The 16957-nt window shown below is 49.7% G+C and overlaps 1 protein-coding gene across 9 annotated transcripts; it reads left to right on the top strand.

Annotated features, from left to right (window-relative positions):
- Nucleotides 1-5839: 5839 nt before the first annotated feature.
- ZNF205 (zinc finger protein 205) lies at nt 5840-16943 on the top strand. Of its 9 annotated transcripts, XM_045820574.1 has the most exons (8): nt 6215-6947; nt 10149-10286; nt 12576-12789; nt 13091-13182; nt 13553-13673; nt 14565-14567; nt 15378-15473; nt 15726-16943. In XM_045820574.1, exons 2-8 carry the CDS (start codon nt 10230-10232, stop codon nt 16766-16768), a joined length of 1626 nt encoding a protein of 541 aa, XP_045676530.1. In that variant the 5' UTR covers nt 6215-6947; nt 10149-10229; the 3' UTR covers nt 16769-16943. The 9 variants fall into 9 exon arrangements, with proteins under 9 accessions (XP_045676523.1, XP_045676524.1, XP_045676530.1 ...); XM_045820567.1 differs by lacking the exons at nt 14565-14567; nt 15378-15473 and adding an exon at nt 5840-6096 and having other exon boundaries at nt 6842-6947; nt 10149-10304; XM_045820568.1 differs by lacking the exons at nt 14565-14567; nt 15378-15473 and having other exon boundaries at nt 6209-6343; nt 6842-6947; nt 10149-10304.
- Nucleotides 16944-16957: the final 14 nt, after the last annotated feature.

Below are 16957 nucleotides of genomic sequence, written 5' to 3'. Positions count from 1 at the left end.
ACATTCCCTTCTCCCAGAGTATTATCCACGAACGGACAAAAATGCCTGTTAAGTTGCTGGATTGTTGCTTTATCTCTAGTAAATGATAAACACGTTCCCAAGGAACTTTTAATATTCATCTACCTACTTGGGATATGTTTCAATATCTCCTAAAATTATTTCGAAAATGTAAACTTCAACTATTCTCCTTGTTACCTTAGAATTTTTTTTGTATCAGGTAGGTCAGCAAAAGTGCCCGACAGTGCTGACTGATGGTGTCTTCATCTTCAGAAATTTCAAAGGAAAAACAAATTTCCCTGTATTTTCAACTTCTATAGGATTTTTCCATTTAGAATAGTTCAGGGCAAAGGGAAAACTCCTCCAACTCTAGGAAAAATTCCTATTAAAAGTGCTATAATCCGAGCCCTGGCTGGTGTAGCTCAGTGGATTGAACATGGGCTGTGAACCAAAGGGTGGCCAGTTCAATTCCCAGTCAGGGCACATGCTTGGGTTGCAGGTCAGGTCGCCAGTGGGGGCCACATGAGAGACAACCACACATTGATGTTTCTCTCCCTCTCTTCCTCCCTCCCTTCCTCTCTCTATAAAAATAAATAAAAAGATTTTTAAAAATTAAAAATAAACTTTAAAAAGTGCTATAATCCCTTGAATAGCCTCTGGTTAATTCAGTGGTCTAAGTGTATGTCTCTAAACTGCATTAATAACACCTTCTCCTGCAGCTGTACCCCCAACATTTCCCTCTGGGCAGTCTCAATCATGAAGGAGTCATTGCAGGGTGTTTATGGCACAGCCAGACACCTCACTGAGGAAACACCAAGTCCCCTCAAGGGGACTGGCCTTGGTACAGAAGTGCTAGGGATATTGAGAAGAACACAAGGTGAGCCTTGGCATGTGCCAACCTTTCTTCGGTGTCTGCAGATTTGCCGTCCCCCAAGTTTCCCATCTCCTTGTCTCTCATTGGCAGGAAGTCTGAAGATTCAAAGGCCTCAGCTTGACATTTGCTGCTGTGTAGCTCTGGCAAGACATTTGACTCCTTTCACTCTGCTGCTCCAGGCTCTTCCCAAATGCTCACCCTAGGGCCCATCCAAGGCCTCTCCTACCATGGATCTCATCTAACTTCTTTTCCTTTACCTGCCACATTTCAGTCACCACCTTTCAATCCCTGAACATGCCTATCTGATCCCACCTCGCCGTCTCAGCCTGGAATGGGTGCTTTCACTTCCAACCCCACTTTGCCAGTTCCTCTTCATTCTTAAATTTCAGTCTCCTTGGGAAGACTGCTTCTGTTTGCTCTTTAAAAAGCATTCTCTCTTTGCACTCTAATTTCTTTCATAGCACTTAATAGTCTGTAATTCAGTTGCTTCTTTTTTGTCTATTTGGCTTTTGTCTACCCTGACCGTTGGACTTTAAGCCAAGGACCATGTCTTTATGGTTCATTGGTTCCCAGTTTGACCTCTCAGTGGATTTGAACTTCCATCTTCCTTAGAACTTTCCTGATTTTTAGGAGCCACACTATTTTATTTTATTTTATTTTATTTTATTATTTTATTTTATTTTATTTTATTTATTTTTTTTCCACCTTTCCAGTGTCTCTTCTTCTCCACCAATCTTTCTTTCTTTGCCTGACCATTAACTATTGACATCCTACAAAAGCGCTGGCCTAAGGGGCCTCTTCTCACTCCATTTCTTCCCAGCCTCTATTGGTTCCTACCTGTTGTTATTTACACCCTAGTGGAATCCACTCCACTTGAGAGTGGGCTGGATTTAGTTATTGCTTCTAATAAATGGAATCCAGTCTGGTTAGTGTTGAGTGTCACTTCTGAGATTAGGTTGTAAACAGACTGTGGTTTTCTTGGGGGCCTTCATATGCATACTTTCATTCTCTTGCTTCCTCCCCAGGGGGAGTCATGTCTGTGGGGAGCCTATGTTTTGAGAAATCAAGGCCAGTGAATGTGGGTTCTCCTCCCCCAGTCAAGCCTTAAGATGAGACTACAGCCCCAGCTGACAACTTGAGTATAACTTGACCCTGAGCTGGAGGCACCTAGCTAAGTCCCATTGGGTGCAGAAACCTTAAGATAACAAGTACCATATTTGGTTTATTTTTTAATTTTTATATTTACTTATTTTTAGAGAGAGAGGAAGAGAAGAACAGAAACATCAAAACATCAATGTGTTGTTGCCTCTCACTTGCCCCCCACTGGGATATGGCCTGCAACTCAGGCATGTGCCCTGACTGGGAATCAAACCAGTGACCCTCTGGTTCATAGGCTGGCACTCAATTCACTGAGCCACACCAGCCAGGGCACAAGTATTTGTTTTAAGATATAGTGTTTTGGGATCATTTGTTGCATAGCAAGAGATAACTAATAACCTCCCTTGGAGGTTTCATAGCCTCTGTGGCCTCAGAAACCATTCTCTGTAGCAGTATCCCTATATTCATATTTTACCTCTCAATTCTGTCCACTTGACATTGCTACTTGGTTGTCTCATAAAAGTCTCTAAGACTTCATGTTCAAAACTGACTTGTCCAGCCAAATAAATAAATGCAAATTCCATGTGAGTGGCTTTGTTGCTGTTCATTGATGTATCCCTAATGCCCAGCACATAGTAAATCCTCACTGAGTGTAGATGAATTAATGTTTCACATCATATGTGCTTCTTTTCTGGTATTTTCTATTTTGGTAAATGTAGTACAGTCCATGTAGTCACTCAAACCAGAAATCTGGATTTATTCTTGACCTCTTCACTTTACTTCATTCTTACATCTTACCAGTCTCCAAGTTCTATACGTCTGACATCCTGAATATTTTTCAAATATGCCTGTTTCTCTACCTCCACTGCCATCACCCAAGTCCAGATCACCATTATCTCCTGCCTGGACCATAGCAATGACTGAACTGGTTTCTCCTCATTTATTTTTTTAAACATTTTAAATGTAGCATACAGAAATGTACATGAAGCTAAAATAAAGTAAGAGCATGCTGGATTTCTACCAAGTGAAAACAGCCTTTTAGCCAGCATGGGGATCAAATAAAAACTTACCAACACTTCTGGGGCTCCTCTGGTGCCCCCTTCTCTTCACTTCCCCTCCCCCATCATCACTATTCTTCCATCCACAACCAATTTGTTTGATCTGTTTTTGAACTTCATGTAAATGAAGTCACACAATTGGAACTCTTCTTCTGGTCTTACTCATTCCACAGCAGGGGGCTCATCCATGTGTTGCATACCCCATTGCATTATTTATTTATTCTATTGTGGCTAGACAGTGAGTGGTTTTTAGTTTGGAGCTACTTCAAGTAGTTCTTATATGTCTCTGGTGACCACACATGTGAGTCACTACTGGGTTTGTACCTGGGAGTGAATCCCTGTGTCACAGGGTATGTAGATGTTCATCTTTAGAAGACTGCCACACCGTTGTCTAGAGAACTTAAACCATTTCCCCTATCACCATCTGCAAACTCATACAGTTTCTTTTCTTTTCTTTCTTTCTTTCTTTCTTTCTTTCTTTCTTTCTTTCTTTCTTTCTTTCTTTCTTTCTTTCTTTCTTTCTTTTCCTTCTTTCTTTCTCTCTTTCTGTCTCTCTTTCTCTTCTTTCTTTTCCTTCCTTCCTTCCTTCCTTCCTTCCTTCCTTCCTTCCTTCCTTCCTTCCCTCTTCTCTCTCTCTCTTTCTTTCTTAGAGAGAGGGGAAGGGAAGGAGAAAGAGAGGAAGAGAAACATCAACCGGTTGCCTCTCACACACCCCACAACAGGGACCTGGCTCAGGATGCAGGCATGTGCCCTGTCTGGGAATTGAACCAGCGACCTTTTGGTTCGCAGGCCAGTGCTCAACCCACTGAGCCTAGCTAGCCAGGGATCATCTAGTACATTTGTTGCCTCAGGCTCAGGATCAGCCATTTCTCCAAGGAGTCCAGATTTTTATCATTAGCTGATTTTTTTTCACATTGTAAAAGTCACATAAATGGAATTTTTAAAAGGATGAAATAAAGTAAAAACAAATGGAAATCCACTCTTCTTTCATACTCAGTGGAGTAAATGGAATATAAAAGATTCTTGTGAAAGACTACATCATGTGTAGAGGAATGAGCCTGAGGGCTGGGGGGTGGGGGTCAGAGCTGCAGCAGGATGAAGGGCTGAAGACATCAGCCGAAAAGGACAACAGAGTTGGTTCCTAGGTGCCATTGCCATCTACTCCTGTGAGGAACCTCCATTAGGGGCCTCCCGATGCTGAGCTGGTCAGAAAGCCTTCTGAGTGTCCCCATTTCCACCTGCTTCAGTGTTTTATATGAGTGAATATAGCCTGAAACTCCACCCAAGCTTGAGGAACACTAGGTATCAGATAGTATTAGTGGTGGTAGCAGCAGCTACAGGTATTTTGGGGATAGTTTTCTAAAAATGTACCAACCTCTAAGGAAAGGTAACAATTTATTCTCAAAAGGCCAACCAGAGTGACTGCTGAGCTTAGTTTCCACAGTGTCCCTGTCCTTCCTGTACTGTAAGCTGTTTTTGCTTCCAGGTAGAGAGTGTTCCAGAAGGTGGGATGAGGGTGTTTGGGGAACACATCCAGTCTACTCTGTCAAGTTTAGTGGCTTGCTTGGCTGAAGCTGAAATGCCAGCCTTGAAAACTGTGAAAGGAAACATTCGGTGTTGCTCTCTAGGAAAGAGACTTCTGTCCTCCTGGAGCTTACCCAGGGCAGGAAAATGTGTCTGCCAGGCCAGCATCATGGCTGATATCAGGAGCCAAGCTTGGGGTTGGCAGCCTCTCTGCCTGCCCTGTTTGCAAGATCAGATGTCAGTCTTGCTCACTCACTAGGAAGGAACAAAGCCCCCATGATCATAACTGCTGGGTAGTTCCCGTTGCAAGACAAGGACAACAAGAATAGGATTGTGAATAGGGACCTGGTTAAAGAAACTGATAGACCTTTTACGATGGAATAAGCCATAGTTAAAAAACAGCAGGGCACCACTGGAGAAGTGCCGAACTCTTGACACACAACCACTGCGTCCAAACCTGTACTAAGAGACTTAATCAAACTCTTGCCGGGCTCCTAACAGCATAAGGCCAGGACGACCCTAGCCCCGCCCCTCCTCATTCCTCCCCCCCCCCCCCCCCGCCAATAATATTCCTGCCTGAAAAAACCTCAACACTGCACTGCTGCCAGAATTTATTGTTTGTTCTAGCCAAATGATTGATGATTGGCCCCTGACCTCCCTTTCTTAGAGCATTTACTAAAAAGAGCTTATAATTGTGAATATATGTCTCTTACAACGCAGATGCCATCTGTCTCGGACCCGAGAGTCATTCCTTTGAAGTGCATTCGCCAGGAAAGACAGGTCTTCTGTCTTCCTGCTCCGTGGGATAGACTACTGACTTCTGTATCTCATAGCTAGCAGACAGACACACCAGGCCTAATCACATCTACACTGACTGGCTTTTTGTGATTTTTCACTTCTCTGATTCTACTGAATCCGGTTCTCTCACTCCCTCATTCTCCCTTTTCCCAAACGCCCAAATTGGATGGCGCGCAGTTCTTCCCCCTGCTATCAGTAGTTATCGAGTAAAATCTTTCCGCCGCTTTAACTGATGTTCTGCTGTATTTGTCTTTGACACGATGCATGTTTTTTCCCTCCATTTTTTTTTTTTTTTATATTGAGCAACCTCTAAGATGTGTCACACAGACACACAGAGTGGGGGCAGGTCAGCGACATATGGTATACTCTCATTTTTGAAACAAAATTCAGAATAGGCGAGTGTGGGAGGAGACTCTAGTCCTGGGAGGCTGGGCGGAATTTGTGCTCCAGGTCTTTAGCATGGTAGCCCCGCGCTCACGCTCGCACTCTCGGGCGGACGCCCTCGCGCAGACAGCCTCAATTTCCCCAGCCGACTCGAGAGTTTAGGAGTGTCCGCCTCGCGGTCAACACCGCTTCGGGTGATGCACCCGGGATCGACAGCTGGCGCCGTGAGACAGCCGGGAAAACCGGAAGTTGGAATGGGGGACGGAAAAAGTCGGCACACCTTACACAGTCAGAAGGCACCAAGTTGACCCCACTCAGCCGTGCAGTCCCCTCGGGGGCGGGGGCGGGGGCGGGAGCGCGCAGGTAAGAGTGGCTAGATAGTATCGTGGAGAGGCGGGGTAGGGGCGTCCGCCAATAACCGACGTCTCCGAGGGGCGGGGCAGCGTCGTTGCCTGGGCGACACGCTCCCAGCATCCGTGCTCTGCACTGGGCAGCTGGGAGGCACCGGCTGTGAGAACCGGCCTTGAGGGGCCTTCAGAGGCTCCGAATGCGTGCCCTCCAGTCGCCTCGCATTAGGGGGCCGCACCGCGGAGTCTCCGTGCCTCTGGGGGTGAGAGGGCTGCGGGCCGCGTGAGCTCTCACAGCCTGGTCTCCAGTAGCCTTGGGGTTTCTTATTTTTCATCTTTGAAAACGTTTTTTTGTTTTTTTTTTTTTCCTGGAACCCCTCCTATCTAATACTTACACTGGTTTTCTCTTTTTTCTGTTTCGATGGTTAACATTTTCTCTACTGTTTATTCGATTATTCCTGTTTTTCATGGCCTCTCCCGCATTCCTTTATTTCCCTCCTGTGGTCTCTCTTTCCTAAGGTTAGATCATCTGCATTGCCCTGTCTTCATCCTGGGCCGCCTTAATCAGTGCAAGATTGTTTTTTATTACTTCAGATTATTCTTTTTTCTGCTTTTTATTAGTCTGGGTGGTGGTTTTGTGTGTGTGTGTGTGTGTGTGTGTGTGTGTGAAGCCCTCTTTAAGACCTGAGTTAGCTCGCAAGCCAGTCTCCGAGGGTAGATCATGATTTATTTCCTGAAGGTAGCATTTCTCCTTACTCAAGCTCAGTGAAGCTGCCTGATATCAGAGTTGGCATTTGTGTTTCCCGTGCCTGAAGCTCGGATAAGCGCCTTCATCCATGATCGATATCCTTGTGACAGGCTCCTGAGGTGAGTACATCCCTTAACTGGTGGCTTGTGAGCTGTGCAGCAGGTGTTTTCTGCTGGAGTTGTATGGAGCTCTTTTTTTAAAAAAAAATTAGTCATCAACATTTAAAAGTCAGGAAATTTCACATAGAAATCTAATTCTTTTTGGCTTCTCTTGAAAAGGCCTCAAGCTTTGGCGATACTAGGCCCCCAGCTGCCCCATTTAAACAAAATATGGTTTCTTTTTTTCTTTTTTAAAGATTTTATTTTTATTTATTTTTAGAGAGTGGAAGGGAGGGGGAAAGAGAGAGAGAGAGAAACATCAATGTGTGATTGCCTCTCACATGGCTTCCCACTGGAGATGTGGCCTGCAATCCAGGCATGTGCCCTGACTGGGAATCAAACCTGCAATGCTTTGGTTTGCAGCCCACATTCAATCCGCTGAGCTATGCCAGCCAGGCCAAAAATATGGTTTCTTGAGGCCTCTGAAGTCCCTCCCTACTCTGGTCTTAAACCCAAGGAACCGGCCATTTGTGCTATGGCCATTTGTGCTGGATGCATTTAGGTTCTGATCTCTGTATTACTTATTTAATCACCCTGCCTGGGTGACTTTATGAACTCTTTCAGGGATAGAAATTATCACACAGCAAATGTGAGAGCTTTTCCTCCTATACCTGCTCAGTCCTAGAGCCAGCCCTGGAAGGGTTTCCTCTCATTTCGAAGAAGGGGCTAATGTCGGTCATATAGCAGGTGCTCAATAAATAGGTTTTGGACAGTTAAATAAATATTAAGACTTCATTTGGTCTAGTGTAGGCAATTCCCTGGTGGGATCCAAATCTCTGGGCTTCCCCAGTATCCCTGAAGTGTCTCTTTTGTCTGGTAGAGAAACTTTTGCCCAGGAATCAGGACACACCCACTTGTTTTTGGACTTGGTGCACTCCTGGGACTGCCTTGGGTTAAAATGATCCATCTCAGGAGCAAGGCCCCTTCTCTGGACACAGTTGTGCTCCTCCCAGATGGAAAAATTCTCACAGACGATGCAATTCATCTTTTCCAGGGCTCCCTGTGGCTTTTTCTCATTTTGTAGCTCTCTCTGGCTTGAAAATAATATTGATGTTTGCTGTACCTTTGTACATCTCTCTTTACCTTGAGGATTAAAACACCTGGAAACCCCTAGGGGTTTGTCACTTCATTAGAGTGACAATAGAATGGATCAGAATCTTAGGACTCCTGAAACATGTTTAACTCCAAAAGTTGAATTGCAATCTCAAAATGCTGCAGTGGCAATCTGAAAGCAGGTCTCAAATGTAGGGAATTTGGGTCCAGGGTTAATTTTTCAAGAAAATCCATTTTTATTTTAATTCTTCTAATTTTTTAAATGTTGGAAACTAAGTTTTTAAAAAATTAAGCCCTTGTGACCTGTGGGCTGGTATAGTGGCCAGTCATGCCTGTCTTACTGGGTGAAGTGGACACATCTCACAGGTCTCCTATGGGCTGAAGGCAGTGGGCTTGGGAATGTTTTTCTGGAGGAACGGGCCTTCCTGGATTTGACCGCAGGGCTGACCCCCACCTGCTTCCTGACTGGGAGGTAGAATATGAAGCCACCAGGGATGTCTGAGGGTCTAGGACCCCATGATAGTGGTTAAGACCCCTTTATTCTTGCTAATACTAGTCTTGAGAGTGAGCTGGGGGTAGGGAACCTTTAGAAAAATCAGACTGATCCCACATCTTTTGCAGGTGTAGTGAATGGAGGTAGGGGGGAGATCCTAGGCCTCTCTTAAGTTTCCTCTTATGGAGAGAGAACTCTGTGCCAGTCTTGTGTGGGGAACCAGAGGACCTGCTGACCAGCCTGGGGGCTTTAAATAAAATCCAGGGATGTCTTCATGGACCTTCAGAAACTCTATGGATCTTCAGAAGCCCGGAAGGGTGCTGAAAAGGATCATCATAAGTCTCCACCCAGCAAAGTGCCCTTTTTCCTGTGAGGGCAGCTGCAGTGCTCTCTCTGAAACGTCAAATATCAAAATCCTCCCATAAAATGTATTTTCCCATATTGACGCTCCTGTTTGGCTGGCATTATGAGTAGTATGTGTCCGGAAAAGTGATTGGGAGCTGCCAGCGTGGATCTGGAGTGACCTGGCCAAGAGCAGGTGCAGCTGGGCTCCGGGCCCTAAACCCCGGAACGCTGGAAACCAGGAACCCTCTAGGACTGTAGCTACGTGGGGAACGGGATCTGGGAGGGACTTCCTGTTGTCCTTAATCCCAGTCTCCACCCGTCTCCCTTTCCCCGGTGCAAGCTGCTGAGAATCCCTTCCCAGGGGAGGGGCCCTCTTTCCGCTGGCTGAGGTGTCCCATCCACCTCCAACTCAGTGAGGATGGGGGGCTGGGGAGGGGACATGGATCCAGAGAGCAGCGCAGGCAGCCAGCTGGCAGGAGGGAACGGGGTCAAAGGTGGAGGGCTTGGAGAAAAGGTGGCCTGGACCCAGATTGAGGAAGGGGAAGGATGGGAGGGACATTCTTTGTCCAGGACCTTGAGGCAGGTGGACTCCCGAACCCAGGCGGGAGGTTACAGCCTCTGGGAGGTCGTTGAGAGTGGGCAGCTCAATTTCTGGACCCCAGGCAGGGCTGAGTCAGGTGGAGCACAGGGTGTATGTGTGTCCTGGACCAGGGAGATGGCAGGGCCTGGATTCCTCAGCTGAGCTGGCTGTGGCAGTTGGGGCCCCACACAGCACCTGTTTTGTAAGATCTCTGCAGATCTTTCGGCTTCTAATGACAGGAGATACAGATTCCTAGTCAGTCCTGGCTTTCCCTGAGCTGATCGCTCTCAGATGCAGGGCTATTGTTTCAGTGATAAAAGGAACAATACAAAATAGCATTCTGTAGAAGCGAGGACCCCAAAAAACAGAGAGGGAGGCATCAAGGAGGCTTTAAAAATTTTTTTTCATTTATTTATTTTTAGAGAAGGGGGAAGAGAGGGCGAGAAACAGCAGTGTGTGGCTGCTTCTTGCAGCTCCCCTCACTGGGGACCTGGCTCACAACCCAGGCATGTGCCCTCGAACCAGCAACTCTTTGATTCACAAGCCTGTGCATAGTCCACTGAGCCACACCAGCCGGACAGGAGACCCTATTTTTGATTGGGAATAGGGATGAATCTGGCCCTCCAGGGGATTTTGGGAGTACTTCAGAGGTGTCCAGGAGACGCTAGCTGATTTTCTTCTGCTCTTCCAGGCTCCTGGCCAGAAGCTGGAGGGGGTTTGGCCAACAGAAGGGGAAACAACTCAGCTGTGCTTTGTAGCTCTGAGATAGAAAATGTCTGCAGACTGTGGAGGCACGCAGGCTCCCCAGGACAAAGAGAGAGTCCAAGAGGTATGGACATGGTGCCAGGTAAGGGAGGTGTGCTCTGGAAAACACTGGAGTTGGATGGGATTGTCACAGCAAGGCATCTGGACCAATGAAGAGTTAGACTCACTGGGGCGCAGGGCTGGTGGTTGGTTGTGAAAGGGGAAATGAAGAGAGGGAAGGTATAATGGGAAATACCTTCTACCTGGGAATTGACTTCTGCGGAACCGCATTGCTTGGCCTGGTGCATTCTGTAGTCAGCAGACCACAGGCCACATGAGGTAGCAGTAGGCTCTGTAGGGGTCCCACTGGTGAGGGTAGCTCTCTGAACAGCACCCAGAACACACAGAGAAGCCTCAGTCTCCCCTCATCCCCACATGCATATATTGTCCGTGGCCTGGGGCCCCTTCTCTCTGGGTCTGAGCATCTGGGCCTTCCTGTGCATGTTGTCTCTGTGTGTATGTGTGTTTAATTACAACCTGTGGGGAGACCGGAGTCACCAGACTTGGAATCAGAAGAATGAGTCCATTGCAGCTGGGTGTGTGACTTTGGGCAAGTACCCTGGCCTCTGGGAACCAGGAGTATGATCTATAAAATGTGGATCATGTACGTGTTGTTCCAACCGTATCACCCATGTGGTTGGGAGGCTCAGAGGAAATTATAGGCACAAGAGTCCTCTGTAAGCAGTTCATCACCTGCAGGAGATCATTACTGTGACACATAATACAAGAACACCCATGACAACTGGAACCCAGGTCAGAGAGACCTGTATCCCCTCACCCAGTAATTCCAGTGGTTGTAAGCCCACACACAAATCAAGTATTAGTTTTTGTTTTTCCTACCATAGAAGCACAAAGAATTGTTACCACTGTTTGGTTTCCTTTCCAAAATGCCATTGTAAAACCCTGCTGATGTTGGGTTTTATCAGCTCACACAGTAGAGTAATAACAATAACTACAGGCACTGTTCTGTGTTTACCCAGAACTTTCTGGAGCAGGCAGCTCTGTCATGCATTGTCTGTGCAGAACGTGGAACAGCTGGGTCTTGGAGCCTGCCTTATCCACGTGGCTCTCAGGAACCCTGACTCCTGCCCTGTGGTCTTTCCCTTTGAGACCCTAACACAGATGGAGGTGGGAGGGATGGGGCAAGAGGGATAGGCATGAATTCCCTGTAGAAGGCTGGCCAGTCTCCATTGCAGTGAATGACAATGAGGTTTCACCAAGGGCCTCCCAGTAGAAGGGAAGTGGAAGTGGAAGTAGAAGGGAAGAGCAGGCCTGCTCCAGTTTCAATGGCTAGTGAGGAGCGGCTGTGAATTTGAGCCCCGGTCACCTGACTAAAGCCTGCTCCTTCCTTTTCCAGAGCACTGGGCTGACGTTGGTGTGATGAAGGGGGGAGGAGTTGAGAGGACCCTGAAGTCCCACTGGGTGGGGCAGCGCTGAAGGGGGTGAGCTGGAGAGGAGCTCTCCTTCTTTCTGACCAAGGTGGGCACCGGGCTTCGGCACACCTGTGGCACCATTGGGCTTTTTTCTCCAAACTAAAATACTCCAACTGCTCCAACCAAACTGAGTCAGGCCAGATATGCCCAAGGCCACATGATGCCTCCCTGTCACCTTAAAGACATGGTGGCCCTAGGGATGACTTGGGAGTCAGATACACTTGAGTTCAAACCCTGGCTGGGCCACTCCATGATCTTGGACTCTTGTCTGAGCTCTGAGCCTGGGTGTATTAGTTTCCTGGGGCCACCATAACAAAGGGTCACAAACTTGGCTTAAACCAACCAGAATTTATTCTCACAGAAACCCAAAATCAAGGCATTGGCAGGGCTCCCTCCCAAGGCTGTAGGTAGGATTGTTCCTGCCTCTCCAGCTGCTGGGGCTCCAGGTGTCCTTGGCTTATGACAGCACCAAGAGATGCATGGCCTCCTTCATGTTCTGTGTCCTCTTTTTATAAGAATACCAGTTATCAGATTTTCAACCCACTGCACTCAGTTTCCTTGTATATTAAAAATAATAACCACACTACTGTTAGAGGTACAAGGCTTGAACTGAAACATGCAGCTGCCCTGTGGGCACTTGGCCAGACCACACCTTGCAGGGTCTTTATAGGCCTGCCTTCCTTCCCTTTTGGGGGTGAGCAGGGTATGCACAGGTCCCTGGGGTTGTGAGAAGGAAGTGAGGCCGGTCCTTCAAGTGTGTCTTATATGTGGTTGTGTGTTCGGCCACATTAGGTGTCTGTCTCTGTAGGGACCCCTGGGTGTGGAGGACATGGCACTTTTCCAGTCTCCATCCCAGTGTTAATGAGGGCTGCCATTCCTAGGTTCCAGGTCATGGGCATCCTTGTCAAGAAGAACCTTCCGAGTCAAAGGACATGGTGCCTTTTGGAGCCACTCAGGAGTCACCCTACATTAAGACAGAGATGCAAGAGCTGCACCCTGAAGGGGCATCACAGGAGGACAGGGCTCAAGGAGCTTGGAGTTGGAGGCGCCTGAGCCAGGGCTGTAAGGAGAAAGCTCTTTTTCTACCTGGTGGAGGTGAGGAGAGGGATGTGGAGAGGTGCTTTCCTGGGCAGCAGCTGTGGGGAGAGGTGGAGGCTCACAGCCCAGGTGGGAAGGGGAAGAGGTTTCTGCCATGTTTAGGAGAGATGCCTGGATGTCTGCCCACTTGCTCTCAGAGGTCACCCTGGCGCAGTCTCAGAGCCTACTGACCCTCTTCTTGGGTGGGGTCGAAGGTGGGGTTTGAGGAAGCTGTGGGTTTGCCAGGCATGAGCTTGCTCAGGGAGCAGCAGGACCCGAGGATGAGGTGGCCTCTCTGAGGACCTCTCTCCTCTCTCAGCCCTCCCTTCCCCCCAGATCCCTGTGCTTTCCCACGAGGGGAGGACCAGAGACCGGCAGATGGCTGCAGCGCTCCTCACTGCCTGGTCCCAGGTGAGTGCCCCGTCCAAGGTTGGGAGGGAAATAGAAAGGCACAGAGGGACGGTGTCTCTGACTGGATCATCCTCTGGATCTCAGCGCTGGACCCGAGGGTCAGGGCCAGAGGGGAATGCGCTGGAGATCCCGAGCTTTGGCCGTGGTGTCAGAAAAGAAGGCGTCTTTTATCTTTGTCTCCTGTCTTCTGCTGTACACAGTCACCTTATTCTTGTCCTAAAAAGCCATCCTTGGGCAACTCCTGCTTCACCCATAGACCTGGGCAGCAGGTTAGGAGTCAGGATCTCATCTTGGCCTCAACGTGGCACCAACAGGCCCCTCCACCATGTTGTGGCTTGTCCTGCAGGGTAGGAATTTTGTGTTGTTTCAGATGCCAGTGACCTTTGAGGACGTGGCTCTGTACCTCTCCCGGGAGGAGTGGGGGCGGCTGGACCACCCGCAGCAGAGTTTCTACCGGGATGTCCTACAGAAGCGAAATGGGCTGGCCTTGGGTAAGGGCTGGCATTTGTGTGGGGTAGCCACTTCCTGAGGCCCTGGATGTCAGAGGTGGGGTCTGTCCTGCCATCATCTCCCAGCTTTCCAAGGCTTAAAAACTGCTCATTGTTCACGTAGGTGGTATTTTTCCACAGAACCTTCCTAGTGATGGGCATGCTTTGTGTACGGGCTGCAACGGTAGCCATGAGTCAGATAGTGGCTGTTGAGCTCTAGAAGTGTGGCTAGAGTAACTGAGTATTTAATTTTATTTCATTTTAATCAGCTCAAATTTGAACTGAAATAGATACATGTGACTAGTTGGCTGCTGTATGAGACAGTGCCAGCCTAGAGATTCCACTTCTCTTTGGTTCTTCTGTGGTGCTTTCTCCGAGGTTTCACCCCTCTCCCTCGAAGCCCAGTGTTAGCTCCCTCGAAGCCCAGTGTTAGATGTGTTTGAGCAGAAAACCGGGCTTTGGGCTCAGGGCTGTGTGTCCGAGGTAGGGGGACATAGCGTCAGTAACGTCTGCGCTGAGGGGCATGTCCTCGTCTCTGAGGGGCCTGGGCTCTCTTGGTGTTTCTCACAGTAAATAGTTATGTCCCCAGGCTTGACTCCTCACTTTCAGACTATCGTTTTCTTGGCAAACTTTAATGAGATCTTATGGAAACCTCAGTGTGCGTTCATTGTTACCCATCCATTCAGTTAGTCTTTCTGTCAGCACACACCTGTTGCACAACTGCTAGTGCAAGCACAGCTTGGGGCTTGGTCATGCCACCCCTTGACTTCAGTGGTGGGTCGAGACCCTCCCTTGTCCCTGTTGGGCCCCAACATCACAGCCACCCTGCTCCCTCCTTTAATTATCTGAGGTGTGTCTACCACCTGTTGTTAACACCCACAGGGCCCCGATCAGCAGGTCTGGGCAAGTCCTGGGAGATCAGAGGGAACCTAGCACCCATTTGTGGCCTCATGACAGATCTCACCAACAACCTAAACCAAGGGTCCCCAACCCCTGGGATACAGACTAGTACCGGTCCTTGGCCTGTTAGGAACCGTCCCTGAGGGAAACTTGCCTGAGCTCCCCCTTACCAGTGCATGGAAGAAACGGTGCTTGGGGACCGCTGACCTAAACCACCCAGTTTGTCCAACACATTCTCTTCCTTCCATGGGGCTTGGATCAGGACATGGAGGCAGGCTCTCTGCTCTCTTATTGAGTTGACCAGAATTCTCGGGCCCTCATCCAGGGACTTGGCAAATGGACCTTTAGTCCCTGACTTCTGGGTGGCATTCCTGGCCCCTCATGTCCCAGGCCCTTTCTTTGCCCCAGGCCCTCCCCAGGAGCCCTTACTGTTGATCGTTCTGGGAAGGGGTGGGTGCAGGAGTGGGAGACATTGCTGGGCCCACAGCCAGGGCTGTGTGAAGAAGGGGGTTGCCAGCAGCTGACCTGACCCAGCCCCTTCCCCATTACTGCTGGTGCTCCTTCAGGGAAACAAAGCAGAGCCCTGCCTCAGCCCTGAAGAGAGTATGTCTAGTAGTGACCCTGGAACGTGCTTCCTAGAGAGGATGGCCATGTGACCCCAAGCAGTGTTAGAGGTCATGTGGTGTTACCTGGTATTTCCACAGTTGCACCCGTTCCCCTTTTGCTCTGTCAATTCTAAGGGGGCGGTGTCTCCTGCTGGGCAGCCCAGGAGCTCTGTCACTGAGCACTGCATTTCTTTTTGGCCAGGGTTTCCTTTAAGCAGAACTTTCTGGGCCTCCCGAGTACAGGGCAAGGGTGAGGCCTCAAGTTCGTGCCTGCAGATGGGAGAGGAAGAGAAGAGAGGTGCATTCAGAGGTAGTGGGTAGGCAGTGGGTTGTCACTGTCACTCCTAGGTGCCCCTTGTCAGTGCAGGCTCTGCTTCCTGTGGGGTGCGGACACATGGCCCTACCTGGGGCAGGGGCTAGCCTTCCCTCCTCTGCAGAGGGTGGCTCTCATTTCCCAGGTTCCCCTGAGGTCCTTGCAGTTTTCTCCACCTCCAGAATTCCCTTGAGTCCCTCACAAAAGCTTCTCTCTGGTTGGAAACTCTTTTTCCAGGAATGGCAGACGTGAGAAAGGAAGAGCCGACCTCATCCCCAGCAGTCCCTGGGGATGGGAAGTCCTTCAAGGCCAGGGCAGGGAGAGCCCAGGAGGATGTCCTGCAGCGTGGGCGACAAGCAGCCAGTGGCCAGAGATTGGGGCCAGCCAAAGACGACAAGCAGCCAGGTCCCCAAGAGGAGACACAGCTGGAACCAGTCCTGTCTGGCACAGGCCTCCCAGAACAACCCAGCAAGGGGGATACAGATACTCCCGAGAGCAGCAAGGAGGCCCTGGTCCCTGATGGTGATGCCTGCAAGAAGACCTACAAGTGTGAGCAGTGTGGCAAGGGCTTCAGCTGGCACTCACACCTGGTGACGCACCGGCGCACCCACACGGGAGAGAAGCCCTATGCCTGCACAGACTGCGGCAAGCGCTTTGGCCGCAGCTCGCACCTCATCCAGCACCAGATCATTCACACTGGTGAGAAGCCCTACACCTGCCCCTCCTGCTGGAAGAGCTTCAGCCACCACTCTACACTGATCCAGCACCAGCGCATCCACACAGGTGAAAAGCCCTATGTGTGCGACCGCTGTGCCAAGCGCTTCACCCGCCGCTCGGACCTGGTCACCCACCAGGGCACGCACACGGGTGCCAAGCCCCACAAGTGTCCCATCTGCAGTAAGTGCTTCACACAGAGCTCAGCCCTGGTCACCCATCAGCGCACTCACACGGGGGTCAAGCCCTACCCATGCCCCGAGTGCGGCAAGTGCTTCAGCCAGCGCTCCAACCTCATTGCACACAACCGTACGCACACCGGGGAGAAGCCCTATCACTGCCTTGACTGTGGCAAGAGCTTCAGCCACAGCTCACACCTCACCGCCCACCAGCGCACCCACCGTGGTGTGCGGCCCTACTCCTGCCCTCTCTGCGGCAAGAGCTTCAGCAGGCGCTCCAACCTGCACCGGCATGAAAAGATCCATACCACAGGGCCCAAGGCCCTGGCCATGCTGATGCTGGGGGCAGCGGGCGCTCTTGCAGCGCCCCCATCTACTCCCACCTAGGAGGCCGAGAAGGAGGCACCAGGCCCTGGGGAGGAGTGAGGGCAGCTATAATGGCAGTGAGAGGGAGCGAAGGGAGTTTGGGAGGTGCTGGCACGGGGTGGGGCACGGCAACATGGGAACGAGTTAGGGTGAAAAGCAGGCAGGCTAGCTGTAAATTAAAGGCCTTGGAATTCAAGCCATGGCCTACTG

The sequence above is a fragment of the Phyllostomus hastatus genome, unplaced genomic scaffold (genome assembly GCF_019186645.2).
Source record: "Phyllostomus hastatus isolate PE091 unplaced genomic scaffold, TTU_PhHast_1.1 phas_scaffold_442, whole genome shotgun sequence".
Lineage (NCBI taxonomy): Eukaryota > Metazoa > Chordata > Mammalia > Chiroptera > Phyllostomidae > Phyllostomus > Phyllostomus hastatus.
This window is presented reverse-complemented; position numbering and strand designations above follow the sequence as displayed.

What these genes read in the sequence shown, in the direction of transcription:
- ZNF205 (XM_045820574.1), top strand. Translation starts at nt 10,230, where the DNA reads ATGTCTGCAGACTGTGGAGGCACGCAGGCTCCCCAGGACAAAGAGAGA. An exon ending in TCTTTTTCTACCTGGTGGAG is followed by an intron (nt 12,790 to 13,090) that starts GTGAGGAGAGGG and finishes CTCCTCTCTCAG; the next exon opens with CCCTCCCTTCCCCCCAGATC. An exon ending in GGGAGAGGAAGAGAAGAGAG is followed by an intron (nt 15,474 to 15,725) that starts GTGCATTCAGAG and finishes CTCTTTTTCCAG; the next exon opens with GAATGGCAGACGTGAGAAAG.